The 27,224-nt window shown below is 44.2% G+C and overlaps 2 protein-coding genes across 3 annotated transcripts in view; one reads left to right on the top strand and one right to left on the bottom strand.

The window, feature by feature from the left end:
* The window catches only part of LRRC49 (leucine rich repeat containing 49), a 125,486-nt gene extending 120,070 nt beyond the window's left edge, over positions 1 to 5,416 (bottom strand). For both annotated transcript variants that reach the window (XM_077828045.1, XM_077828046.1), the window contains exons 1-3: positions 5,291 to 5,416; positions 2,381 to 2,443; positions 1,191 to 1,278 (exon numbers count right to left, since the gene is read on the bottom strand). In XM_077828045.1, coding sequence (XP_077684171.1) covers positions 1,191 to 1,278; positions 2,381 to 2,443; positions 5,291 to 5,350 — 211 coding nt within the window. In that variant the 5' untranslated portion in view covers positions 5,351 to 5,416. The remainder of the gene's footprint in view (positions 1 to 1,190; positions 1,279 to 2,380; positions 2,444 to 5,290) is intronic.
* A 7,419-nt stretch (positions 5,417 to 12,835) lies between these two features.
* Positions 12,836 to 26,469, top strand: LARP6 (La ribonucleoprotein 6, translational regulator). Its single transcript, XM_077829047.1, has 3 exons — positions 12,836 to 13,416; positions 22,570 to 22,765; positions 23,774 to 26,469. The coding sequence occupies exons 1-3, from the start codon at positions 12,836 to 12,838 to the stop codon at positions 24,842 to 24,844; spliced, it is 1,848 nt and encodes a 615-aa protein (XP_077685173.1). The 3' UTR covers positions 24,845 to 26,469.
* The last annotated feature ends 755 nt before the right edge of the window (positions 26,470 to 27,224 follow it).

The following is a 27,224-nucleotide window of genomic DNA, read 5'->3' as shown; positions in this document are numbered from 1 at the left end:
ATGAATTTTATGGCTCCTTCCATCCACAGTACAATTGGCAGTGAAATCTTATATGGCTTTTTCCTCCTAACAGCTAAGATGTTTTGTTGTTTAAAAAAATTCACTAGGAAAATGACCCCTATTTTCTTCCCAGTGGAATCATTCTCCTCTTTAAACAGGACTTTGATCTAAAAACTGTCTTGTCTAGTTCAAACAAACAAAAAATTCTTCTTCTGGCACAGATAGTTAAAAGTTACAAAGTGCTCCAGAAAGAACATTCAACTATCCCAATTATTGAAGCAACAGATTTAGGAGAAACAGTCTGAATTTTTTGAGCTCATGGAGCCTATGGGTACTGATAGAATAGGAGACAGTAATCACACACACACACAAGTTCAACATAATACATTCACATAAAATGAATATTGGTTACTTTCTTACTTTTGATATCAAGGGATATCATCATAGTAGATGGTCCCCATATTTAATATATTTCCCCAACCTTATTCAAAAGAAAACTATTAGTTCCCCAAAACTAGGTCTGTAATTGTGTTAAAGAGCTAGTTCCTCAGCTAAGCAGCAAATTAACAGTGTGTGATATGTCAGACACCCAGGTTTACACGGAAACTCCCTACATATTCTGTTCTGGTAACTAGACAGTAGTGCAAGTGACAAAATTCCTGATTTCAAAGTACTTCAAAAAAGCATCAGAAGACTGAGAAATAACCTTTTTCCAAGATGCTGGATTAACAGCCTTGTAAACATTTAAATTCTATCATTCAAAGCTGACACAGCACAGACTATTTCAGTGCAAAACTCGCTGTGTTGTCCTACAAATGTTTACATGTTTACAAAGTTTCCATGAAATGATGGACAATTTCTATGATTTTTATAAAGCAAGACATGATTATTATATGAAAAACTACATTACCTAAATAATGAATTGGCAAATAGCATTACGTGGTAAAGCAGCAAACAACACCAATATTACATTATTACAGCGAATTTGAAACAAACAAAAAATAATAACTAGAGCTAGTCTCCCCTGTGGCCATGCACCAAGATGAGAATACAGTCAAGTCTTTCATACGCCAGAAATAATATTTTTCAAAGTGTACTCAGTGTATGAAATAAGTTCCTGTTTGCTAGTCACACTTTTTCTTTCTATAATTAATGCGGTTATAGAAGTTAACTAGAAAAGGAAACTTTACCTTGTTTTCCTGAATAGTTTTTTTCCAGATCATGTTGCAAGAGCCTGTTGTGGAAAGACGGCTGGTCTTTATTTACCCTGAATTCAAACTGCAACACAATGTTTAAAATATGACATATGTGAAACAAGATTTTTAAACACACATATTGTTTTACAGTTAACTGTATAAATTCGGAACACGGTTATTATAATTTATTTAAGGTAGATATTTCTTTTCTGGGGAATGATCATTAATAGCCGATTTACCCCACGTTAAAATGTATTATTCACTTCAATAAGGCAGTAATATTCAGATTTCACTGTGAAGTACCAGAAAGACTTCATATGACAGGTTTATTGAACAGGCATATTATAAATATCTAAAACAGATTAGATAAAATTATGTTCATTTAAAATATTTCATTATCAACAAGAAAATGGACAGAAGGTACAAATAGTACTTCAGTTAGGCTGAGGTTTTCAAAGTTGCCTAGAGAATTTGAACACCCACTTCCCATTAAAATTAATAGCTACTGGGTGTCTACATTGTTTTGCTGGCTTTGAAAATCTCAGCCAAAATGTGTTATTTATAAAACAGATATCCATTAAAAGAATAATTCTATTGAAGATCTTTATTTTTAGAATATAAATGCAAGAATTCAGTAGATTAAAAAAGATTGCCTCCAATGTCAAATCTTGCACGTGCAATATACAATTATTTTCAGGGTACTAGGCATGAATACAGTAACAAGAAATCTGTTTTCTTAATAATAATGAGTCAAACACATGCTGGAGAGTGGTACTAGAGGGGGAGCAGTCTCTACTTGGCCACTCTTCCACTTCCTCAAGCACATAGGCAAGAAGAAAAAGATGGGAATTGAGACATGACTGCACCCCCCACAATACACTGGCCAGCACAGCTGAACTGGAAAACATGCACTGCACCAGATAGACTCCCCACCCAGAGCAGTAGGAAAAACAGAAAGGAGGCACAACAAGATGCTGAAACTTATTCTGGGTTCATAGCAAAGCAGTGATTAACCCCAGTGCTTTTATTTTATATAGCACCTGTCCCCGATGGTGGAAATAAATCTTTACAAAACAACATACTAAGTACAAGAGTATTTTTGCATCTGTATTAACTAATACAGTTGGAATAACTAATTAAGTTACATTTCAGTAATTTAAAAAAAAATCATATTTGGATCTTACTGGCTTATTTCTCTCTGCCACTGAAGAGGTTTGAAGAACCAGATGAAGTCCACAGTTGTTAACCTGTAAATTGAAAAAAAAAACAAAAAACAGATGGCATTTTGCAAAAACTGACTGCTTAAAACAAAAGGCTAAATATACCTTATTAATGAGGGAAATTCTCTAAATATAATAATTCATCCAATAAAGAAGGCTGTCTTAGATAATACCGTCAGAAGGGACAAAAGTATATTCATTTATGGTAATCTGTACTCACTGATCACCCCCATCATACTTTCTTTCCATTTTACACTCAAGCAGCATCTGGAACTCTGGTCTACACTGCATGCATCTTTTGGTAGTATGTAGAGCAGGGGTGGGCAAACTACAGTCCGCGTCCAGCCCATCAGACATTTTAACCCGGCCCTCGAGCTAATGCCATGGAGTGGGGTCTGGGGCTTGCCCCGCTCCGCACAGTTCCTGGAAGCAGCGGCATGTTCCCCCTCCAGCTCCTACATATAGGGACAGCCAGGGGGATCCACATGCTCTCCCCACCCTAAGCGCTGCCCCTGCAGCTCCCATTGGCCGGGAACCGTGGCTAATGGGAGCTGCGGGGGAGGCAGCTCGCGCAGAGCCACCTGGCCACATCTCCGTGTAGGAGCTGACGGGGGACATGCTGCTGCTTCCGGGAGCTACTTGAGGTAAGCGCCGCTTGGAGACTGCACCCCTGACCTCCTCCTGCACCCCAATCCGCTGCCCTGATCCACCTCCCACCCTCCAAACCCCTCAATCCCAGCCCAGAGCACTCTCCTGCACCCCAAACCCCTCATCCCAGCCCCACCCCAGAACCCGCACCCCCCATCCCCTCCCGCAACCCAACCCCAATTTCGTGAACATTCATGGCTCGCCATACAATTTCCATACACAGATGTGGCCCTCGGGCCAAAAAGTTTGCCCATCCCTGATGTAGAGTACATACTCAAATAGCCCCCCAGCAGAAGTTTAAACAGCAGTGTAAACAGTGAAGTAAAGACACATGGAAGGGGTGTGACTATGTATATGAGCACATACCCTACAGTGCTCTCTACTCACCCAAGCTGTGTCTTCCCATCTAGAATGCTATTTTTAGTCATGTAGTGTCCCCCTGCCTCCCAGCTGCTGGAGCATTTCCCTAGTGTAGGGAAAGACTCCGACAATGGAGCTGCTGGAACCTCCCTGCACAGCAGGGAAAGACTCCGGCAGGGGGAGGTCTTCTTACTCACCTGTTAGAGCTTTTCACACTGAGACATGTAGCTATACACCTGCAGTATGGATGCAGCTGGCTTTTCACTGAGGTACATAGCTACACATACCCTATACCCCACTGAAAGTGGTGTGTAATGTAGACATAGTCTTAGTCATTAAAGCACACATACAAAAACCAGCTTGAAATAACCACTCTTTTTTTTCTCCCCCTCAAAGGTAGTTACATTTTTAAATGGAAAAATATCCCTCTTAGACTGTTTTTAAGGGACAAATATCAGGTTTTTAAAATGTTTATTATTTACATTACAAAGCTTAAAGCTAATCTTTCAAAACACTTCTAAATAAATAATCACAACTGTTTAGTAGAAAGGTACAAAGCAGTTCACACACCTAGGGGGCACAGTATGAAACATACATACATCTCTACCCTGATATAACACGACATGATATAATACGAATTTGGGTATAATGTGGTAAAGCAGCGCTCTGGGGGGCGGGGTTGCTTGCTCCAGCGGATCAGCGTGTCTGGCTCCAACACGCTGCCGGGCTGGGGCCGAGGGTTTGGATAAGGGGCAGAAGATTTTGGGCGGCGGTCAGGGGACAGAGGGGTTTGGATGGTTCGGAGGTTCTGGGGGTGGCGGTCAGGGGATGGGGACGTTGCATAGGGTGTGGGAATCCCAGGGGGTCTGTCAGAGGGCGGGGGTGTGGATACGGGTCAGGGCAGTCAGGGGACAGGGAGCAGGGGGTGGGGATTGGATGGGTCGGGGGTTCTGAGGGGTGAGTCAGGGGGCAGGAAATGACTATTAATAATGGAAATGCTCATGGCCAAACCAAGTTCTATATAACGCGGTTTCACCTATAATGCGGTAAGATTTTTGGCACCTGAGAACTGCGTTATATAGGGGTAGAGGTGTACATGTAAATATACTCCATCCTCCTGATCATAATCACTGCTAGTGTACTGTACAGCCTGGCAAATTTTAAGCTGTCACGGTGTTGAGGTGTTCCCTGAAACACATGTACGATGGTACAAGCAAGCAGCATCCAAGGGCAACCAAACAGCTGCTGTGACTACCTGCCCACCTGCGCAATTCGCCATCTCTAGGGGTATGAGATGCAAAAGAAACAATAATCCAGACAACAACACTGAGCATTAACACAGTAATTTACACATTCGAAGTCCTGACAAAGATGAATTTTTGGCTCGCGTTTGGCAAAAGGGAGCAGCTTGCCCAGCCTGCGTTTCCACGGGTGCAGGAGCAGAGCGAGGAGAGCAGCCTCGGCGTGAGACGGGGCGGGGGAGAATCGTCGTCTCCCGGCAGGTGGGGCGGGGCTGGGCACGGCCTCGTAGGGGCAGCAAGCCAGGGCACGGGTGGGGGGATCCTGCGGACCGCACCCGCAGGCTGAGAGAAGGGGGGATGGAGCCATGGCCTCTACGAGGGGTGATAGTCCCAGGGTGCCGGGACACTGCCCGTGCACTGGGCGGCAGACGGACAGGATATGTGGGGCGGGGACCAGGGAGCCCGGCGGGCGCGGAAAGGGCACAAAGCTCCCTGGGGCAGCCAAGATCCGAGGCATCCAGCTCACAAGCCCCGCACCTGCCACTGGCGGGGCCCACGCCCTCCCCTCCCGCGGCGGCCGCTGCTGCTGCTACTAATCCTCTCCCCTCACCCTCGCGGCACCTACAGTGCTGGGCCCGGCCCTGCCGCTGCCGCCGCCGCCGGGCCGGAACTTGCTGGGCACCATGGAAACGAGTCTCCCCGCGCGGCCACCCGGCTACCACACCGCGCAGCCACCGCCTCCTTTTGCTTTGGCCGGCGGAAACCTCTCCCGAGTTGCCTTAGCAACCACCACTTCCGGTCCAGTTTTTTCGCGCTCTGGCTTCCCCCCACCCCGCCGCCCCCAGGGCAGGGCCGGCCCGGGGATACCCAGCCGCAGCCGGAGCGAAGCGAACGGGCCCTGGAGGGGCAGGGTCAGCGGGGAGGGGGGCGCTGGCCGCGGTGCTGAGCGCCCAGTCGCGGGCTCTGCTGTCTGTGCTGCCCTCCCCTGGTGCCAAGGCCTTGTTCATTTCGCGTCACTCTCAGCGGCCCCCTCCGTCGCCCAGGCTCTTCCTTTTCATTCGTCGTCCCCTGGCCCTTGCTGCTCCGCCAGGGCCAAGCAATATTGTGAAACGGGGTTTTTTAACCAGTGAAGCGGCACGGCTGGCTGTGAAGGTGTCCCATAGCCCTGGGCTGCCTGGGGAGGCATGTACTCATGGTACCAATAGCTACACCCAGGAGCCGCTCACCCTCTTCGCAAAAAGAAAAGGAGTACTTGTGGCACCTTAGAGACTAACCAATTTATTTGAGCGTGAGCTTTCGTGAGCTACGAAAGCTCACGCTCAAATAAATTGGTTCACTGTCTTCGCTTCTTAACGAGCTTTGTTTCTTTAGGCAGGGGCTGTTCAATTTGATTTCCGTTAAATGAAGTGAGCTGTAGCTCAGGAAAGCTTATGCTCAAATGAATTGGTTAGTCTCTAAGGTGCCACAAGTACTCCTTTTCTTTTTGCAAATACAGACTAACACGGCTGTTACTCTGACACAGGTTCCATACAGTTTAGCCAATAGATGTATTGCTAGAAATAACTATTTCTACTCCAATCCCCACTTCTTACATCTTATTCCCCAAAAGTAAAAAAGTTCACATAGTAATCGTATGCATGACCAGTGTCATCACTTCTATAAGGATTGGAGCTTTTCATGTCTCAGTGGAGTTAAAGGACTATTGCACAGACTTTTAGACTGATGCTAAAATATTTTAAAATGCCTGTCTAGCTTTCAAAACTGATTTCAGCTCTGTTGGACATAGGTTCTAATGCCACCTGCACATATTAGTATCTGAGCATCTTCCAGTAGTACATTAAGCAACATGACTAACATATGTCATGTGGTGGTTGTTCTCTCATACTCTCTGGGGGAAAAGCATGTGTAGCGAAGTGTCTAGTCAAGGTAGGGGTTTGTTTGTTGGATCCAAACTGCTAAGTCACTTTTGAAAATGAGACTTAGTGTTTAAGTTACTTAGAGACTTTTGAAAACTTTAGCCTGTAACAAAAGCCTGTAGTCAGTGTACAATAATTTAGTTTTAATCAATTACATGCTGAAATCCTGTTATTTTTTTACTTCAACTTTGTTAAACACTTAAACAAAACTAATATTTTTAGCTTGTATGGAATTATCCTTTTACTCACTAAATTCAGATTACTAGATTAGTCACCACTATAAATGAATCATCTTTCAAAATTATGTGTAGCGTTCTCATACATTTCTCCTAATTCATGGTTTTTGAGGATGGTGAAATTCAGTATGAAACAAACTAAGATTTAACCTAGAAAATAAAATTGTATTATATAAAAACATAAAAATAGTTTTTGTATTATCTAAGTGAAGGGTTAGAAGAGTCCAAACCCTTTTGAAGGGCATATTCTGAATGTATAGTAATGTTTGATTGCAGTGTTTACCATAAATTATTCCACTAAAATCAGACCCACAGGACTACAGAGTTAAAGTTCTGTAAAAATCTTTCCATGTAAGTTTCCACGAATATGTTATTTCTGTGCTACCTTAATTCACCCAAGTTTCATTGGTTTCTCAGGCCAGCAGGATCTGATATCATTTCAGAGGTGATAACCTCATTCCTTTGAGGGTTAGTGTGCTGTATAGCCAGTAAAGTTGTCCACCTGGAGGACTCTGTTCCTCTCTATACTCTGGGGCTTCTTGCTGCTCTCCCCAGCTCTTTAGCAGTATGACCCTATTACAGTATGACCCTTAAGGGCCTCAGGCTGCCACTAGAAATTGCCCTTACAGGAGGGATTCAATAGGAAAGAGAGACTCATAGGAAAGCTAAAACAGCCTGAGGCCACATTATCTTTTCAGACAGTTTGCAGTTAGGATGGAAATAATTCCAACCCGCTCCCTCGCTATAGACAAATCCTGGAGCCTGCTGATCTTCCTACTATGTGGGCAGGACCCATCAGTGTGTGGAGGTTCCCTGATGCTCACAGATCAAGTGCAAACAACTAAGCCAGAGGTGGGCAAACTACAGCCCGTGGGCCACATCTGGCCCGTGGGACCATCCTGCCAGGCCCCTGAGCTTCCGGCCGGGGAGCCTAATCCCCGGCCCCTCCCCAACAGCCATGCCGCCAAGCGAGCAGCGCGGCTTGTGCCTGCCCACCTCCCAGGCTTTCCAATAAGCCTGTCCTGCTGCCAGCATGGTAACGGGGCAGGAGGGTTGGACAAAGGGCAGGAGGTCCCAGGGGGGCAGTCAGGGGGCAGTTGGATGCAGCGGAGTTTCGGAGGGGTGGTCAGGAGACAGGGAGCGGGGGGGTTGGATAGGGGATGGGGTCCCTGGCGGGGGGTCCTGGGATGGTGGGGACAGGAAACATGGGGGGTTGGATGGAGGTGGGGTCCTGGGGGGGCAGTTAGGGATGGGGATCTCAGGAGGGGGTGGTCAGGGGACAAGGAGTGGGGGGTTGGATGGGTAGGGGGTCCCGGGGAGCCTGTCAGGGCGCGGGGGTGTGGATAGGGGTCAGGGCAGTCAAGGGACAGGGAACAGGGGGGGTTGAATAGGGGGTGGGATCCTGGTGGGGGCGGTTAGGGATAGGGGTCCCAGGAGTGAGCGGTCAGGGGACAAGGAGCAGGGGGGTTGGAAGAGTCAGGAGTTCTGAGGGGGGCAGTCAGGGGGAGGGATGAGGGAGGGGGCGAATGGGGGTGGGGGCCAGGCTTTTTGCAGAGGCACAGCCTTCCCTACCCGGCCCTCCATACCGTTTTGCAACCCTGATGTGGCCCTCGGGCCAAAATGTTTGCCCACCCCTGAACTAAGCCCTCAATTCTTAATACCAGGAACATCAGGAATGTCTTATATCTGTTCTGTTACAGCTAGGGGACACTGTGCCGAAGGCAAACATCCACTCACAGATTACTTCTGGTGTTGTCCACTTGAAGATTAAAATAGTCAAAGTTAAAACCCTGCACGTTCACTCTATAGCCACTCTTGAAATTACAAGAGAGTTTTTGTTCAGCCTTCACAACTAATGTTAAGTGTTTGCAGCTAAGCAGGAAACACTGATAAACTTACCTGGGCTTTAGGGGGTTACATTATGAACTCAGATGAGACTCAGCAAAAAGCTAAGTATGGATATTTTTAAAATCTGAGTCAACTGATGCTTTTGTGGCAAAACAATATGAAATTTTATTTCTGCATGAGCTGATGCAAAGACAGAGTGAGTTTCACTTGGAAATACTGGGTTCATTTGAACCTGAAATTGAAGGATTTTTTCAAAGGGTAACATGAACCCCTAGGACAGTGGTTCTCAACCTCTTTACCACTGTGGGCTGCATATGCAGCTCTCTATGCGTTATGTGGCCTGCATCCACACAATATATGTACACTGTACTACCTTACTCCTGGGGGAATTCTGCAAGACTGCATGCCCGCAGGACCCACACCCCCTCCCCCCTTGGGCCTGAATTCCTGTGCTTCCCTGCAGAAAACAGCAGGGAAGCAAAGGGGAGCCACACGGCTTGGGGGGCGGGGGCACGACGGCGGGCACAGTTTTTTGGGGAGGATTCCTCCCCGCAAACAGAGGCGAGACATGGGGGGCACACTGGGTTATGTACCACTCCTCTTCCTCTCATTTCTGCAAGTGCAGAGCTGCCCCGCCGAAGTAGACTGTGTGTGGACTATGCTCCACTGACTCTGCAGCTGAATGCCGCCTCCTGGTCCGAGTGCCAGTTATGCTCCCCTTCTATTTGCTGGGAGCCTTCCTGTTTTCTGTGCGACAGTGAGTGCCAACGGTGAGGCTGGATAAGGAAGAGCAGGGAAATGAGGGAAGTGGGCTAGGGGGTGGGGGGAAGAGGCAGTGGGAAGGAAGGGGATGGAATAGGACAGGGGGAGGGGAATGTGGGAGGGAGGGGAGAGGGATGGAGCAGTGGGAGAGGGGGATGAAATGGGGAAGAAAAGGGGAATCGCGGGGGGAAGCAGAAGTCAGGCATGTGGCGTCCCCTCAGCAGCAGCTGGGGCTCCCCCATTAAGCAGGACCATCAAACCCTTATCCTGACAAGCCCTACCCCCTTACAACTGGACCCCCCTGGATGAGCTCCCACACCCAGACCCCCATGCCACTGAGCCCCAACCAGTTGCACCTGGACCCCTCCCCATCAAGCCCCACTCCCCCAGCACCCACACTTCCCCCCTGCTGAGCCCCTACACCCACCTGGATCTCCTGCAGAGTCCCATTGCCCCTGTACCTGGAACCACCCAACGAACCCCTGTACATCCAGATCTCCCACTGAGACGTCCACACTCAGATTGCCCCACACAGAAACCTCTCACCCCACACCTGGATCTCCCCCCACACACTAAGCCCCTCCACACTTGGCTCCTGCTGGGCTGAGCCTGCCCACCTACAGAGGGGTAGGGCCCCTCGGTGTTTCTGGGGCAGGCCCAGCCCTTGCACTGTGTCAGGGTCAGGTGCAGCCTCACTGCTGAGTCCCTGTACTAGGGGAAGTAGGGGCTTCAGGATGATCTCCCACCTTAATGCAGCCAGTGGCCTGTGCTCCCCACTGCCATGCTGGAACCACATTTATTTATTAACAAATACAATTTGCAGAATTTTAAAATATTGTGCGCATAATTTTTAATTTTTTTGGTGCAGAATTCCCTCAGGAGTACTGTATGGCCCTGAGGATGTCACATGAGCCCTAGGTTGAGAAACACTGCCATAGGGATTAGAAATGGAAAAGTGCTCAGCTCTACCCAGAACCTCTGAGACTGTCTACCTAACCTAATTTTACTCTTGCCTAGTCACTTAATCCCACAATGCAAAGCAATAAAAGAGACCCAAATCTGGAAGTTATCTGGCTGATTACTAAAGTGGTCATATGCTAGTCTCCAGCCAATTTCTCCTAGACTGAGAAGGCTGGCTACCTGATTCATGGAAATACAATGGCAAAAGTTTTAATTAAAAAAATCCACACAGTGTTTCAGGGGGAAATCATAGACATTTTGTTCTCCCCCTACTTTCTGACCGACTGCCAGACTTCGGACTGATGTTGTACTGTTCAAATTCCATCTTTCAGAGAATTCTAAAGCACCTATCACCTAACTGGCAAAATGTTGGTAACTTTGTTTCTCTCCTAAATGCTGTTGTATTTGGTACACGATTATAACCATGTATTTCAGTGGGCAGGAAGTGATTGCTCCTATACACTGACTTAGTATTTCTGAAGCACTCTGGATGAAAGATACTATGTAAGTATGAAGAAAAGGAGTACTTGTGGCACTTTAGAGACTAACAGATTTATTTGAACATAAGCTATGAGGTATTGTTATTTTTGCCTTTGAAGGAAAATAGTTATGATGAAAAAGTTCCATTGATATGAGTGAGTTTAGTGAAGTCCTCGAGTGTAGTACATTGGATTATCAATATAATCATTTTTAAAGGTTTGATAAATGAGAGTTCAGGTGATATAAAATGGGAATACCACCCCCTTGCCTCACAGGAACATTGTGTTATCTATGGTATGTGTATAACCCTGCATCACTGCAGTATTAGAGTGCATCTCATTCTTTAGTTTATTTTCCCGCATACCACCAGGGAAATACATTTTACAGATGGGCAAGACACAGTCAATGGAGCAACTCCCATGTTAAAGTTAAGCTGGTCAGAGCAGGTACCATGTCTATAGTCTCTCTGTAAAGCACCAGGCACATCTATGATCTTACAGTATAAAACAATAAAATGTATGCAATCATTTCTGTTTATTCATGTTTGTTATCTTCAGGCCATTTCTCAAACATTTACAACCTCAGCAGCTATTGAATAAACCATTTTAATTTTCCAGAAGATGAGACTCAAGATGGAATGTAAACAATTTAAAACAACAGACATTTTCAATATATTCAAATACTAGGAAAAGACAATGCTACTTGAGTTCCTTTAAGCTGTTCATAGTTACCATAAACTTCTTTGTATGACAGTCACATTATACTTTGGAAGCTGTGCATTGCATGCAGTGATTTCTTTATGAAGTCATTAGATGCAAAATCACATTAAGGTCTCAAAGTTGTTCACTAAGATAAATTGCATGTTGTAATATATTTAGCACATAAGAATGCAAATCAAGGAATAGATAGAAGATAATCAGAAGTCCAACTGGAATATAGTGAACCCTTATAGCTGCACTTCCCTGATGGCCCAATCACTTTCTAATTACATTTAAAAAAATTAATTCCTACCTCTTATGGTTGCCAAGATAATCTATTTTGACCTGATGCAGCACTTTCTTCAGATAGCTGAAAATAACACCGGGGAAAGAGGTGTGAACTGATGCCAATCATCGCATTGAACTGTTAACTCTGAAACCTAATGGCAACAGATAAAATAACATTAACTATTTGGTGGATAGTAATTTTGACAGAAACGTCCAGTGACTGAGTTTGAGTAGCTTGCCATCCCTCTGTCTACCCTTCTCAGCCCCAAACTGACCTTGGGATATCACATATTCCCAGGCCTGGAAGCCACTGAATGTTGCTAACTTACAGGGCAGGCCAGCTAAATGTGAAAAATCAGGACTTGTGGGGGGGGGGGGGCACAGTGGATTATAGTTATGTATATAAAACAAAGCCCCTAATATCTGGAGGGTCCTGATGACATCCAGAGGTTCAATCACCCTACTAGCTTGGATGAAGGGATTTTCCCAGGCCTCCTCCTGCATATACAGGAGGATTACAGAGGTTGTGACTAGGAGAAGGCTGGCAAACTGTGACTCTGCTTTAGAAGAGTGCAATAACCCCTTTCCTGCCCCGACAAATGAGTGAGCCCTTGTCTCATGGAAACTCACCCAGCGGAGTCCTTCGCCGACATGGGGAGAGGTCTACTCCACGCCTTCCTGAAACAGGGTGCCTACAGGAGGGAGATTCTGTCCCGAGGGTGGTGGTGCTGCCCGGATCCCACGTCCAGAGACACCCCCACCCCCGGCCCCTTCCTTGGGTGGGGTGAGAGGGGCCTCGCCCCACTCGCAAACTATCCCCGCCCCCACCCGGCTGCCCGGGATGGGGCGTTTGTGCCCCTCCGCCCCCTTTGCCTCGCCCAGGGCGTGTGGCTCAGCCCGGCACACCGACCGGCCCCCGGGTATAAAAGCCCTGGCGGGCAGCCTGCCCCCTCCCCTGCGCTAGGCTTACCCCGGGGCGGCCATGTACGCGCTGCTCAGCGCCTGGCTCCGCTGCCTCCTCTGTCTGCTGCTGCCCGGGAGGGCGGCGGACGGGGAGCGCTGGCCCGGCCCCCCGGCTCCCCGCGAAGGTAGGCGGGGGCCGGCCGCCCAAGAGCAGGAGGGGTCTGGAGCTGGGGGCGCCGCCGCGGCGCTGCCTGGCTCAGAGGCGCGGCGGGAGGAGAAGGCGGCGGCGGCTGCAGGCAGCCCAGCTGCATCGCTGCTCACTAGACTCCGCCGGCTCTGGCGGGCTCTGCCCTGGCATCGGCCGCCGACGCCCCCTTCACACCCGAGCCTCATGGCCGAGCTGCCGCCAGGGAGCCCCCAGGGCCCCGATCCGGAACAGCCCGGGGTCGCCAGCCGGAGCGCGGAGCCGCTGGAGGACGGGCCCGGTAGCGCTCCGAGCCCGGTCGGAGAGGCAGGCGCGGGGGAGCCGGGGAGCGGCCCAGTGCGGATCCGAGTGGCCATCCCGGCGGAGGAGGAGGAGGACGGCGGAGCCCCGGGTCTGACCCTGCTGGGCGGGGGCAGCTGTAGCGAGGATGACTCCGGCAGATATGGGAAATCTAGGTACAGCGCGGCCCCGGGACGTGAGCGGCGCCCGGCCCGGCCCCCGGCTCGGCTGCTGTGCTGGGGAGCCCCGGACAAGCGGGGGCAGTTAGTGCCTACCTAGCGGGACCCCTCCCGCCGGCCGCGCTGCGCCCCGCGGCTGGGGGAGCTGCCCCGCCCCGCGGGGTGTTAGACGCGGGCGGGGGTTGCCTGGTGCCGAGCGCCGCAGGAGACTGGTGTTCGCCCCGCGATGGGCCGGGGCGCTGCAAGGGGGCGGCCAGCGCCTGATGCAATGAGGGCTCGGGAGTAGCCGCTGGTCCAATCGGGAACTTGGTGTAACTCGGGATGGACGTCGCATCAGGCAGCGGCTGCCCCCGCCCCCCGAGAGACACGCGCATTGCTGGAGACGTGTCTGGCAGGGCGCCGTCTGCGGGAGGCTTGCCTTGGGGCTGAGGCGAGGGAGGGATCCCCTGCTAATCTGGCACTTCGACGGGGAGGGAGCTGGACTGGCGGGTCGGGTTTACTAGCGCTGGAAACCCGAGGTAGGGGAGGAGCCGCGGGCAGTGGCTGGAGGAGGTGGTGACCTCCCCCGTCCCCCCGCAGAGGTGCTGGGGTCTCCTTTCAGCTCTTTAACTCCCACTGTGATGACCTTGTCTGAACCCTGGGGGAGAGATTTCCATGCAAAACCACTATGGAAAAGCCAAACGTCTCTGAAGGAGCAGCCAGGGGCCAGATTGCACTTCCCAGCTCTCTGGGTCAATCAGAGCAATGTAGGGCTGGGAGGGACCTGGAGAGGTCAGTTAATCCAGCCTCCTGCAGAGGCAGGACCTAGTAAACCCAGACCATCTTTAACAGGTGTTTGTCCAACCTGTTGTAAAAACTTCTAGTGATGGGGATTCCACAACTTTCATTGGAGTTTAACTGCCCTTATTGAATCCTAGAAATGCAGCCTGCCCTCCTGCTGGCTGGCAAAATCTCTGCTGTGGGGCTCTTCAGTGACTTAAAGAATGGGGGGAGGGGGAGAATCATGCACACGTTTGGAAACTGTGGACCCAAATGATCCTTTGCTAATATATAGCAATGTGTTAATAGAGAGGGCAAATACATTTCTTTGCTGGGGAAGTTATTGGACACCAGAAGGGTGAAATACCCCTGGCCATGACTCTCCATCCTCTCCCTTCTGCAGTACTCACATAGCAAACCTCTCATATAAATCATGGATTAGGTATTTCCTTCTGAGTTGGAGGCTTTGTTAATCTGATTGGGTGGGTGATGTTTACATGGCAGAGTTCACCCAGGGTTGGAGGAGAAAGGAGGATTAGAACCAATCCAGTCCTTAATGTTGCCTCAAAACACTAGAGCTACATGGTGTGGTGCTGAGATTGGAAGCTATTTCCAGAATTGTTCATTAGCACAATTAGTTTGTGTCAGTCTCCTTCTGGAGTGTGATGCAGTGGCCACTCTCAACAAGGAGTTACCCTAGAAATAAATGAATCAAAGGCCTCAAAACAGCTCAGTCCAATGGCTTTACTTCAGATGAAATGGGGCATTGCTGCCAGGTGGAGCACCGGATGCACTTAGTAAAACTCTCTCCTTTGGAAATTAGAAGGGCTTCTGTCTGCTACTCGTTTCTTGTCTAGACATTAAATCTTCTTCTGTAATCATGAAGACTTAGGTAGATGAACTTCTTGTAGGCACAGTAATCTTCCTGTATTGTGGCTATAATCTTTTGAGGATTGCTCAAAAGAATGGAATAATGTAAAGAGTGCAGGATGCACTTTTCTATACTGACCATCAAACTGCTTTTGGGAAGTATCGTCTGTGCAGATTTTATTATAGATGGTAGAGAGGTCTATGGAGTTAACTGTGACCAGTTAACATGACTGACTTGGGACTAAATGGTGGTTAAGTAGTATAACTGTTTCCGTTAAGGATGTGAGGTTTTTTATTGATAGTTCTACTAGTACACCTAGTGTGGAAAAAGTTATACTAGTATAAAAGTGCTTCATACCAATGTAACTTATTGTTCCCTTACAGGAATAAGCCATACCAGTATAATTCTGTGCACATAAGGGGGCTGAGCTGGTCTGGTTAAACACAAACAACTTTTGTTTGTAGACAATAACACTAATTTTTTCAGGATAGACAATGCCATTGTGGTTGTGGGCAAGGTCTGTGGGTATATCTTATGCTGTGTGTGTGTTTAAAAAAAAAAAGTGTTTACTTTGATTTAGCTGGTTGTAAGACTACAAACTTGCCTTGTCTGCACTAGGGTTTTACAATGTGTTAGCTACCACATTGTAAAAACATTTCCCCTAGTATAGATGAGGCCTGCGTGAGTTAGAGGCTAATCCAATTAATCATGGGTGGAAGAAATATGTTGTCATTATTCCCTTACATGCCACCACTACTACACTTGATGTGTAAGAGATGACTACATGTTGCAGCTATAACTCCAAGTTAGTAGGTTGCCATTTCCAGTTTGGTATTTGTCATTATAGTGTGTGTGTATATATATATATACACGCACACACATATATAAAATAATATATAGTATGGGATCAATTATTTAGCTAAAATGCCAACCTGTTAATGATGTAAATACACATAGACTTGTTTAATAAAAATATACAAATAGAGTGAGCAGTATTAAAATGATTTGCACCTGTTACAGGTTCAATTGTGAGACTTCTTAATCTTAATGGAACTGTTGGGCTCTGCTTTGCAATGAAACCCAGACTAGTCTTTAGCTCAGTTCACCTTAGGGTCTATGTGAGTGGAAAGCCAAAGACAAATACACTGTGGGGAGATGGCAGTGGTGAAAAGTTGGTGTGTACAGGGAGGCCTATACAGTGCCAAAAACAGGCAAGGAAATGCTGTGGGCCAGAGGGACACCATAAGAGCTCTGACAACTTAAAATTCATAACTGACTAAGACCTGGTTTAAACCACTCTTTTACCAGTATAACTTTTGGTAAGGAGGGAATGGGAGATATTATAACCAATATAGTTATACTGCTACAGCCCCTCAGTGTGAATGCATTTATACTGGTATAATCATATCCAAGTTCAGGGATTGTGCAACTTTACTGCTTAACTATACCAGTATAGTTAAAGTTGTTTTGTTGTTGACCCCCCTAATGAAGTATGCTGTGCAATGACAAAAGAGAGAGGAATGGAGTGAAAAGGGGAATTGAGGCTTGTTTGATGCCAGGAAAGATGCAAAAAGCAGAAAGCTTTGGATTTGAATGAAGGATAACTTTTGCACTAGGAGTGATGCCTAATCAGAAATGTTATGTTGAATTATAAGACTTGATATTTCTTTAGAAGTAGAAACACAGTAATCAGATTACTGGTTAGTTATTTCTGAGCACTGGTTTGTAATCTTGTTAGAGATTTGCTTCTACCCATTAAAATGCTATAATCTAGGATTACCACTTAGCTATTTAACTTGTGTAGAGAAAGATACCTCTCTCGTAAACAAAACATAATTTAAATAGAACTAATTTAATAACTCAGCAATCAACACACAAAAATTTTGTGTGTGCTTTTTGGTAATACAATTGAAAGCTTCTGACCACTTTTAACTGACAGCAAAATATTAACCACTTTAAATATGTACATTGACATTAGTCCCCCTCAATGCTTTATAATTATGGTAACTTGATAGTTATTAAATACATATTTAATTTTCGATTTAATAATTGATTATGGGGGACAGAATGGCTTAGAGACAGTCAAACCAAAATATTTCTCTTTGAATTTTTTATCTACTTTTGTTAATGGCAACACCCAAAATTACTATAAACTGAAAGGCAACTGCTCTCTGCTCTAAATCCCTATCTTTTAGTTTGTTCATTTGATAGACTAGAAAGTCAGTTTACTGTTTGTGTGAAACACTTTAAAAAAAAATAGAACAACAAAAGTTGGCCAAGGACCACAGACAGGTTTAGTACCTGAAATCTAGTTACTTTTAAGTTAAAATTATTTTCAAGTTGACTTTAACTTCATATTGTATTTCTATTTCTAGGATGAACAGAAAGACCCCTTTAAAATACAAAGGAATACTCAAGTGTAAAAGCTGTTTGACATGAAGTTCCATCTAATATGCTAAAGGAAATTGAAGACAGTATAGTTAAGCACTCAAAAATCAGGACATCCATAAGCTATGGCTGAGCCCATTCCTTGTGCTGATTTCTATAGTCTTTAATTGCAATATCACACTCTCAATTATAGTACAATACAGAGGTACACCCTCTCTGAGAACTCCAACCATGTAAGTGTTCTGGGTCTGCAGTTTACCTTTTCAAAGGGGGCACATGATAGACGTAACAACACAGATTGCACAAGATTCCAAAAAAAAAAATTGCTCTTTAACAGCAGAAGAAATGCACAGATATGTACAAAATTAGAAACCCTACATTAATTTCCCTGTGTCTGTTTTCTCTCCATTCTGGAGCTTTCCTGGGGCTGGTGTCCCATTGTTGCTGCAGCCTCTACTTTGACTTTTGCTGCAATCTTAGGTCAGCTTGCTTTCTCTGAGCTTGGCCCTGCAACTAAGTCACTGCCACCCATGAAAATATGCCCATCTCCTCTTCTCCTTCCCAAAGGTTCCTGTGAGTTCTTTTTAAACGTTTATGCCATGGATGCTACAGCAGCACAATTGCAGCACTGTAGTGGTTGCACTGTAGGACCATGGCATAAAGGCTTCCTATATGGACATAAGTTGAGTTTCTATCACTGTAGATCTAGGTAATCCATCTCCCTGAGCTGCACTAGCTGGGCTGATGGACAAATTCTTCCATTGACTTAGCTGTATCTACACAGGGGTTAGGTCAGCTTAACTACAGTACACAGGAGGGTGAATTTTTCATTGCCCCAGAGTGATGTAGCTATGTCAATCTAAATTAAGTATAGAGCGGGCTTTTGCCTTGCTTGGGAACTTTACACTCTCCAAGTGCCAGCACCCTGCAGATGTGTAAAAAGAAAGTTTCTCCCAGCCTCAGCCAACCCATTGTCATTCAGGTGTTTCCACTGAGTTCTAATGACCCCCATTGTATCTTGTTTGGGAGGGACATGCAACAAGCCTTGTGGGCCTATGGTGGATACACTTAGGCCTGTTCTACACTTAAGTTAGGTTAACATAGCTATGCTGGTCAGAGGGTGTGAAAACTCCAAACCCTGACTGACAAACTTATGCCAACCTAGCCCCTGGTGTAGCTGCAGCTGTGCTGATGGAAGCATCTTCCGTTGATGTAGCTACCATTGTTCAAGAAAGTTGTGTTCCTGCACTGATAGAAAAACCCCTTCCATCAGTGTAGGCTGCATCTATGCTATGAGGTTATGCCAGTTTTGCTACAGGGACGTAGCTATGCCAGTATAGGTCCTGTAGCATAGACATACCCATAGACTGAAGCATTGCATAATATAGCAGTTTTCCTAAGAACAACTTCACAATATCAACCAGAATCATAAATTCTATAGACAAATTCTCCAAATCATTACAACACTTTCAGTTTGCAATTTGAGACTCTTGTAATGTAGCAGCTGAAAACCAATTTCCTCTAGGTCAAGGCAGCGAACACCTCGTTGCGGTCTATTTCCAGGCAAATTGCAGTATTCAATCCTCAGCTATTTTGGCTTATGGGTAGTTTAAAAAAGTTACACAAATATTTTTCTGATGTTTCCCCTCCCCTTCACAAAAACAGCTTTATTTGGTTTTGGCCAAATTTAAAAATGTTGGGGCACAGACTAAGACTGGAAATGTTTTGTGATGATATGACTGTCTGAAATAGTGCTTTAGAAAGGAAATTTTGCAACTTGCGAGGTGGTAATTAGTGCTGCTCCCACTACTTGAAGCCCAATCCTGAATCCATTTAAATTTATACCAAACTCCTGTTGTCTTCAGTGAGTAGGGCAGTGGAACCCCAGTTCAGTGCTTTTGATTTTGCTTTTATCATACAAAGCTTATTACTGTAGTGCAGAGTCACTTTCAAATGAGATTTCATTGAGGTTTGTCAAAAGGTTAGAATGTATCCAAACAGCTTAATATATTGATAATCCTATCAGCTTTGATATCCAGAGGACACATTCTGCCCACAGTGCACAGATGAATTTGGTTTCCTGTATGAGTAATCTCCAGATGAGTCACAACCTAAATAAGTTGTTTTTCAGTCTGCCCAAGCAGCTTTGACAGTCAAATCCTTTATAAAAGATATCCAAAGAAAGAGAAACACTTAATGCAAGTTGTAGACAATATACATCTATTAAGACGCTTGTTTCTCACAAAAAATCCTCGTGTCCTTCTAAGATTGATTCCTGAACACCTTTTAATATTAATTTCTTTTTTTTTTTTTGGTATTATGAAAATGGTGATTTCTTCAGGTTATGATCAGAGCTAGAGCAAGTGCAGAAAGCTGGTTGTAAATAGAAATGCCAATGTTCAGTATTTTATAGAAAATTTTAGCTAAAATTTTTTAAAAAACTTAATGTGCCAAGTGAAACAGTCTTGTCAAACAGAATTGAAAAGGTGAATGGTGTTTGAGGTGGGTAGAACTAGCAATGCAGTATAGCTCAGACCAATGCATCAGGAGATGAGGTATCCTGCTTCTGGCATATATCTAATACTTGAGGGGAAAAAGTAAAATAGGACCAGCTAGGATGAATTCAGTGTTTTAATATTGTGGGGGTGGTACTGACCTTTGTAAATGAAAAGGTTTTCTCTGAAGCATGAAGCTCTTCCTGGATTTTCTTCCCACATTAATCTTAACTCAGTAGTTGCAAATGTCCATGCTAATAAAATCACTTCAAAAAACCTTGATAGCTGTATGTTTTGTACTTAAATTTCCCGTTAAAATAATTCCATAGTGGTAGCTAAGTGAAGATATGGATAGAGTTAAAAATCCACATTCTAATTAGATTAAATAACTTTCTTTATCTTTAGTGACATAGCAAAGTGAGAAATAGTCAATTATTTGGACTAGGATGCTAATAAGTCTTCCTTTCCATCCCCCTCTGATGCCCCTATCTAAAAGTAACTGTACTACAAGTTACTAGCTTTCAAACAAAAATTCGCTCTCTCTTCCCCTTGCCCTTTTCAATTGTACTTCCAACATCACCTCACTTGCTAAAAGGGTCTTAAAATATGGAGACCTTTCTTAGAACTATTCCAGTATATTTATCCAGGGTCCTGACTTTGTGTCCACAACTGAGTGAGCAATAAGTAAGTATTGTGTGCAAAATCCATTGACCCAAGTAGAACTTTTGTATACAAAACAGCCATCTTCATGTGATTAAATCTCTCTCGGTGGGTACAGACGGTGGTGCCTCAAGATTGCATCTGCAAGTGATAGGCTGTCTCAGGGCTTGTCTACAGTTACATTTTATAGCGCTCTCACTTGCTGGCTCAGGGGTGTGAAAAATCACCCTTCTGAGGTGCAGCAAATCTGAGCACTTTAAATAAAATTTGGGGGGAAGGAAGAGGGGATGTTTTAGGGGCCTTTTCTGTTGATTTGAATTACTTGGGTAGCTGAGTTAATTTATCAGTACACCTATTTTTATGGTCATTGTGATTTATGACACCAACAGCTTTTTGGGTAGGCATTTTTATTTAAATCTAAGATGTATCCAACAAGCTGTGTACTCAAGTAAATTCCAGGATGAGGCCCCACTGCAAATCAAGCTTTTAATAGATAAAACACATACCTGTACCTGGATAGCCCATGTATAATTATGTATTAAACTTCTGTGAACCTTGATAGTACTTCTAGAATGTACTCTTGGGTTGAGCTGTTTGCCCCAATGACATGTGGTAACTTAATTTGCCCAGATTTGTACTTCAAATTACAAGCATTGGGAATGATAGAGGGACAGAGGTCCATGAGAAGTGTGTGTGGCTGGATTAAGAATTACTGTTTTGGATGAGATGTCCAACAGAGGTGATGACTTGTTCACTAGAGAACTTTAGGCAAAGAGAGGTCTCTTTGGAACCTCTCTTTGGAAGGCCTCTCCTGAGGGAAGAACAAAAAAGGCACTTTAAATTATTTCCCAGAGACCTGTCTGTTCACATCCAAAGTTAATAAGATGGACACTGAACAAGAATAGATCCGGACTCAAAACCATGGATCTGAAACTGTCATCTCTAGCCTATCTCTGTTGTATAGTTAGCATATGAGTCTTCATTTGGTATGGAAATGACATTTAAAATGTGTAAAAAATATAATCGTCTTAGTCCTCTTCAATGTTTAAATGCTTGTTGGAATCCTAGCTTTAAAACATCAACTATATTTTTGCACTGCAGGTTATTAGGGCACTGTTTTCTGGCTCATTGCTTGTTATACAACAGTCCTCACAAGAAAAAGTCTAAAGTAATTTTTTTTAGCAGCTTCAGATGGAAAAGGGAAGCAATGATAGATAAAATAAGCTTTGCATAACACCAAACATTGGTGCTCCTACATCTTATTTTGTTAGAAGCTGGCTGAAGACTTGGACTTGTGGTGTAGTGTTTATGAACTGCTGAAGTACATGACTCATTGTTCTGCGAAATCTGCTCTTGCAGTGAGCTGAGGACTTTGGCTCCTTAGGCTGACTGGAAAGATTCCAACTCTGAACAGGCATCCTGCTGCACAGGGAGAACAGACTGAACCTACTCCTTGTTTATCAAATAATTTGACAAGAGTCTGCTTTTGCTCAGGTGCCCACATGGTTCTGTGAGTTAATGCATGTTGCCTTTCACTCTGAGTTGGTGGTTTAGTTGTTTGGGTCACAAGTGAACATTAGATTGTCCCCATAGGCACAGTTGTTGTTTTCTGTTCAGAGGAGTAAACTGTTGTGATGGAACTTGCATCTGCTTCAAATCGGTATTCTTAGTTTCTCATTTAACAGCCTGTTCTCCCCATTCCTGTCCTCAAATTAATGTTTGATGTTACATTTGTACAGTGGAGATGATGGAATCAGCTAAGATTCATTGTCAAACAAAGCTCAGTGCTGGAGCAGACGGGTGGGTTAATACTGCTTAGTTTAGTGAATCAAATATATTATATTTCTAGCACAGCATTCTCTAAACAAGTATCTGCAGTTTGCCAACTTGCTTTTCATTAGCTTTATCAGTATAAAGCAAGACTGCAATGACCAGACTAAGATCAGTTTATAAAATGACTTCATTGTCTTGTTCTAGTGGCGGGGAGAATGATGGTGAGGACTTTGACCAGGACTGGAAACCCCCAGATAACGAGCTGATCCAGAAGCTTATAACACAGGTTGAATATTATTTCTCAGATGAGAACCTTGAGAAAGATGCCTTCCTCTTAAAGCATGTGAGAAGAAATAAGATGGGCTATGTCAGTGTTAAGCTACTCACTTCTTTCAAAAAGGTAGGCTCATTTCTGAGGGGCCTTTAAATCTACTCTATCCAACTTAATGAGCTATTGAACAGATAGGGCACATTGGTTTTGGCCAGTCTGAAGGGTTGATGCAGTTAACATCCTACTGTTACATTTGTTCTTTGTTTCTAAAATGTTGCATAAATAATCAGAAAAAACTTCTTGATTTGCCCAAGAAATTGTGTAAGTCCCTCAAGCCTAAGGGAGAGTGAAATTTAGAAAAAGCATCCCTTTCTTGGATCCTACCAAGCAAGATCTTAACCTACCTTTTTTTCCCCCTGAGAAACTCCTAGCTTTAGGGGGGAGACTTCTAAAATTACATGGTAGATATTTTTTTTTTGAGCCAGCACCATCCTGATGAGAGATCAATGTCTTTTGACCTTTGCAGACTTAAGAACTTGACTGTACAGTTTGGTCCAATAGCTACAGTGCCCTGAGAGTCAGGACTTGTGGGTCCTAGGCCTTATATTTTGATATTCTGAAAGGCACTATGGAAGTGCCCCTTTTAACTATTAAGGGTAGGGACTCTGTTTAATAGTTTTCTAAAATTAAGCACAAAAATAAGGTAATGGGACACAGGGGGAGGCTACCTGTTTGGAATTTGATGCAGCAGGCAAAGAAACTGTTGAATATGCAGCATAAGCATGCCTCTGTGATGAGATGGGAGTAGAAAGATTCTAAGAACTCTTGAAGAGGCATAGAATAGCCATAGAAATAATGACTTGTTTAGTCTGGGTAAGTCTGCAGTTGGTAATGACTTTGATCTCCAATCATGTAAAAGGAACAGGAAGTTCACAACATCGTACTGATGATCACAGTGACAGTAGAGAAACATTTTTAAACCTACTTTCTGTTCAGGAGGGATACTATAGAAGACTTTGGCTGATCTTTCATTTGAAATCCAACCCTATATCAGTCTCAGGTTTTCAATAGGGGTAGAGAACTATAGTTCTGGTGGTTTTAATGAGCTGCATTAAAGTGTAACCCTTTTTCTTAAAGGTAAAACATCTTACCAGAGACTGGAGAATCACAGCCTATGCTTTGAAGTATTCAGACATTCTTGAGCTGAATGAAGATAGCAGAAAGGTTAGAAGGAATACCCCAGTTCCAGTGTTTGCTAGTGAGACCCTGCCTAGCAAGATGCTGCTTGTGTATGATATCCACTTGATTTCTGAGCTACAGGTTCTGAGCCAGGATCAAGAAAATGGATGCATGCAAGAAAAGATGATGGAGCATCTTTTCAAGACCTTTGTTACTTTTGGTGTAATCTCATCCGTTCGCATTCTCAAACCTGGTAAGGATCTTCCACCTGATGTCAAGAGATTCAGTAATCGATACACCCAAGTTGGAACAAAGGAATGTGCAATAATAGAGTTTGAAGAAGTAGATGCAGCAATTAAAGCTCATGAAATCATGTGTATTGAAAAGAATAATGAAATTGGCATGAAAGTTACCCTGATAGGTATGAAGCCTCCAAAGAAAAAAGTTGTGAAAGACAAGAACCATGATGAAGATCCCAGCAAGTCTCTCAACAAAATTAAATCCCTGAATAAGAGAGTTGAGGAACTTCAGTATGTTGGGGATGAATCATCAGCAAACAGCTCTTCTGATCCAGAGAGTAATCCTACATCTCCACTATCTGGACGCAAGACTAATACTTCCAGCAAGTTGAGCCCTACCACCTATCAGAATAACCACCTGAGCCCTAATGTTTCACCTAGGTCAAGCCCCTGGAATAGCCCATCTTCTCTGCGCAAAGTGTCCAAAAAGTCTCCACTTGCTGAAGATGGGAAGCTTAACCCTAGCACTAGCCCTGAAATCTCAAGGAAATGTGCAGATTACTCTTCAGATAGCAGTATTACTCCTTCTAGTAGCCCATGGGTTCAGAGAAGAAGACAAGCTCAAACTGTAACCCAAGAACAAAGTCCAGTAAGTAGCCCAATGCTTGCCCGGAAAATACAAAATGCAGATGGGTTACCTGTAGGAGTATTGCGGTTACCCAAAGGTCCTGATGGTACTAAGGGATTCCATAATGGATGCGAAAGGAATAAACCTATGAAGAATGAATAAATCTTCGGTATTTTTCTTTTAAAACAAGTTTCACGAATCAATTTATTTTTGTTCAAGCCTGGTAAAAAGACTAGCACTTAAGTGACTGAAGTCCAGTATTTAATTTTTAAAGGTTTTGTATTCATGTAGTGACTCATTTGTATATCTGTATTTGCACTTAATCTGCATTATTTTTATATTTTTTTTGTTTGAGAGCTGAACATTGAAATGTTACTTTTTTTTATGCCAGGTATTTAAAACAATTTATGTAACTGCATATTTGTGCAAAGCTATGATTCTGAACAGCAATGTGTAAACACTTGATAATATTTAGCTGTTGTACCACAGCATTTCAAAGCAATACATCACCAGTCTGTTTATTAAGAGGTTTGAAGGCTTCCTATTTTTAGTATGTTGAAAGGAACACTAAACTGTAATGTCCTGTCAGACACTTCGCTAAACTTGTTTGCTTAAACTTCCAAAGATCCTATATAATAGGACCAAACTGTGTGTATTTTCTGTGATGTGAATAAAAAAAAATGCTGAGTAATGAAGACTGTTTTCTAGGTATCAGATTCTAATGTTCAAAATGATCAGATAAAGACTAAAGGTTCTAAAGTTTGTGACCGTCTAAACCAAATTGTTTAAACGCATGTTTCCTATAAAGCAGGCTAAACAGCTTTCTTTGGAATATGGAATACCTACATCTTTCAACCCTGTCTGGCCCAGGTTTAGGTCTCAAGTTTCACAGGACTTGCTCTGCCTACTGTGCGAGGACATCATGTGTATATGCCAAGTGACCAATGCAGTTTAGAGTGAATCCTGCATGTAAGCTAGGCCTTATATTATTAAATATAGGCAACCTAAGGGCTAGTCTACACTAGAATCTCTACAGTGGTGCAGCTGTACTGATGTAGTTGTATGACTGTATTCCATGCTGACAGAAGAGAGCTCTCCTGTCAGCATCACTCCACCTCCCTGAGCAGCAGTAGCTATGTCAGCGGGACAGCTTCTCCTGCCATCCACATTGTCCACACCAGCACTTAGATCTGTGTAACTTGCATTGCTTTTCCATGCCTGGGAGTGACTTACATTATACTGAAGTTAGCACTGGTGTGTACAAGCCCTAAGTTTAGCTCATTAAGAACATGGCTCTCAGAAATTTTTATCTTCAAAAAGAGTCCAGACAGCAAAGCCATAAGCATTCAATATATTTGAACAAAGGTGGTGTGCATGTTTTGTTTTCCCTAAGTACATATCAATACCTAGAATATCTCCTCAGGATTGCACAGGTATGGGCACACAGTGTTCACTTTTTTTAATGCCATTGCAGTTGGCAGAAGTCCAGATTAGATGAATCACTTCATCTGTGGCCATGCATGTATTTCTAAGAGGCTTTTGTTTTGTGCTCTTTTTTTACGTGGTGGTTCTCTCTTGGGACTGAGAGGCCAGACAGAAATCCATCTTCTCCAACCCATCCTAATCCAAGTCTCCAATATTGCAACCAGTATAGGTAAGCCAGGCAAGGCGGATTAGTTTCTTTTGTTTTTGTGTGAATTTTCCCTGTGTTAAGAGAGAGGTTTATTCCTGTTTTCTGTAACTTTAAGGTTTTGCCCAGAGGGGGATCCTCTGTGTTGAATCTGAATACCCTGTAAAGTGTTTTCCATACTGATGTTACAGAGATGATTTTTACCTTTTTTTAAAATAAAACCCTTCTTTTAAAAACCTGACTGACTTTTCCACTGTTCCAAGATCCCGGGGTTTGGATCTTTGATTTTATAACTAATTGGTTAGGATATTACACTCAAGCCTCCCCAGGAAAGAGGGTGTGTAGGGCTTGGGGAGATATTTTGGAGGGAAGTTGTCTCCAAGTGGTCTTTCCCTGTTCTTCGTTTAAAACGCTTGGTGGTGGCAGCATACTGTTCAAGGACAAGGCAAAATTTGTACCTTGGGGAAGTTTTTAACCTAAGCTAGTAAGAATAAGCTTAAGGGGTCTTTCATGCAGGTCCCCACATCTGTACCCTAGAGTTCAGAGTGGGGAAGGAACCCTGACAGGAGGTATTGTTACTTTCTTGATTTAAAAAAATTGGGACTGTTGGATAACCCAGTGGAAAAGAGAACTGAAGAAAATCAGGCTTTGCTAAAGAACACCTGAGCAATTGGGATGGAAATTAAGTTTGAGGAACAGGTAATCAAATTAGGCAAACAAGTTGGCTGTTGGCAATGGCTTCATAGAGAGACAGAGTCTCCTCATCTCTAACAAAAGGGAGTAAATTAGCTGTACCTACACAAACAAGTTGTCTTGCTGGTCCCTTTTCAAGAATTATATAAATTAATACACTCTAGCATAGAGGCCTATTATTCATATAGCTGAGAAGAACATACCTCATGCATGAAATGG

The sequence above is a fragment of the Eretmochelys imbricata genome, chromosome 10, assembly GCF_965152235.1.
Source record: "Eretmochelys imbricata isolate rEreImb1 chromosome 10, rEreImb1.hap1, whole genome shotgun sequence".
Classification (NCBI taxonomy): Eukaryota; Metazoa; Chordata; order Testudines; family Cheloniidae; genus Eretmochelys; species Eretmochelys imbricata.
Note: the sequence above shows the minus strand (reverse complement) of the source record. Positions and strands in the feature narration are given on the sequence as shown.

Bases quoted from the DNA above. Each gene is read 5' to 3' on its own strand.
- LARP6 (XM_077829047.1), top strand. From the start codon at position 12,836: ATGTACGCGCTGCTCAGCGCCTGGCTCCGCTGCCTCCTCTGTCTGCTG. The intron at 13,417-22,569 runs GTACAGCGCGGC...GTCTTGTTCTAG, and splicing joins GGCAGATATGGGAAATCTAG to TGGCGGGGAGAATGATGGTG. The intron at 22,766-23,773 runs GTAGGCTCATTT...TTTTTCTTAAAG, and splicing joins TACTCACTTCTTTCAAAAAG to GTAAAACATCTTACCAGAGA.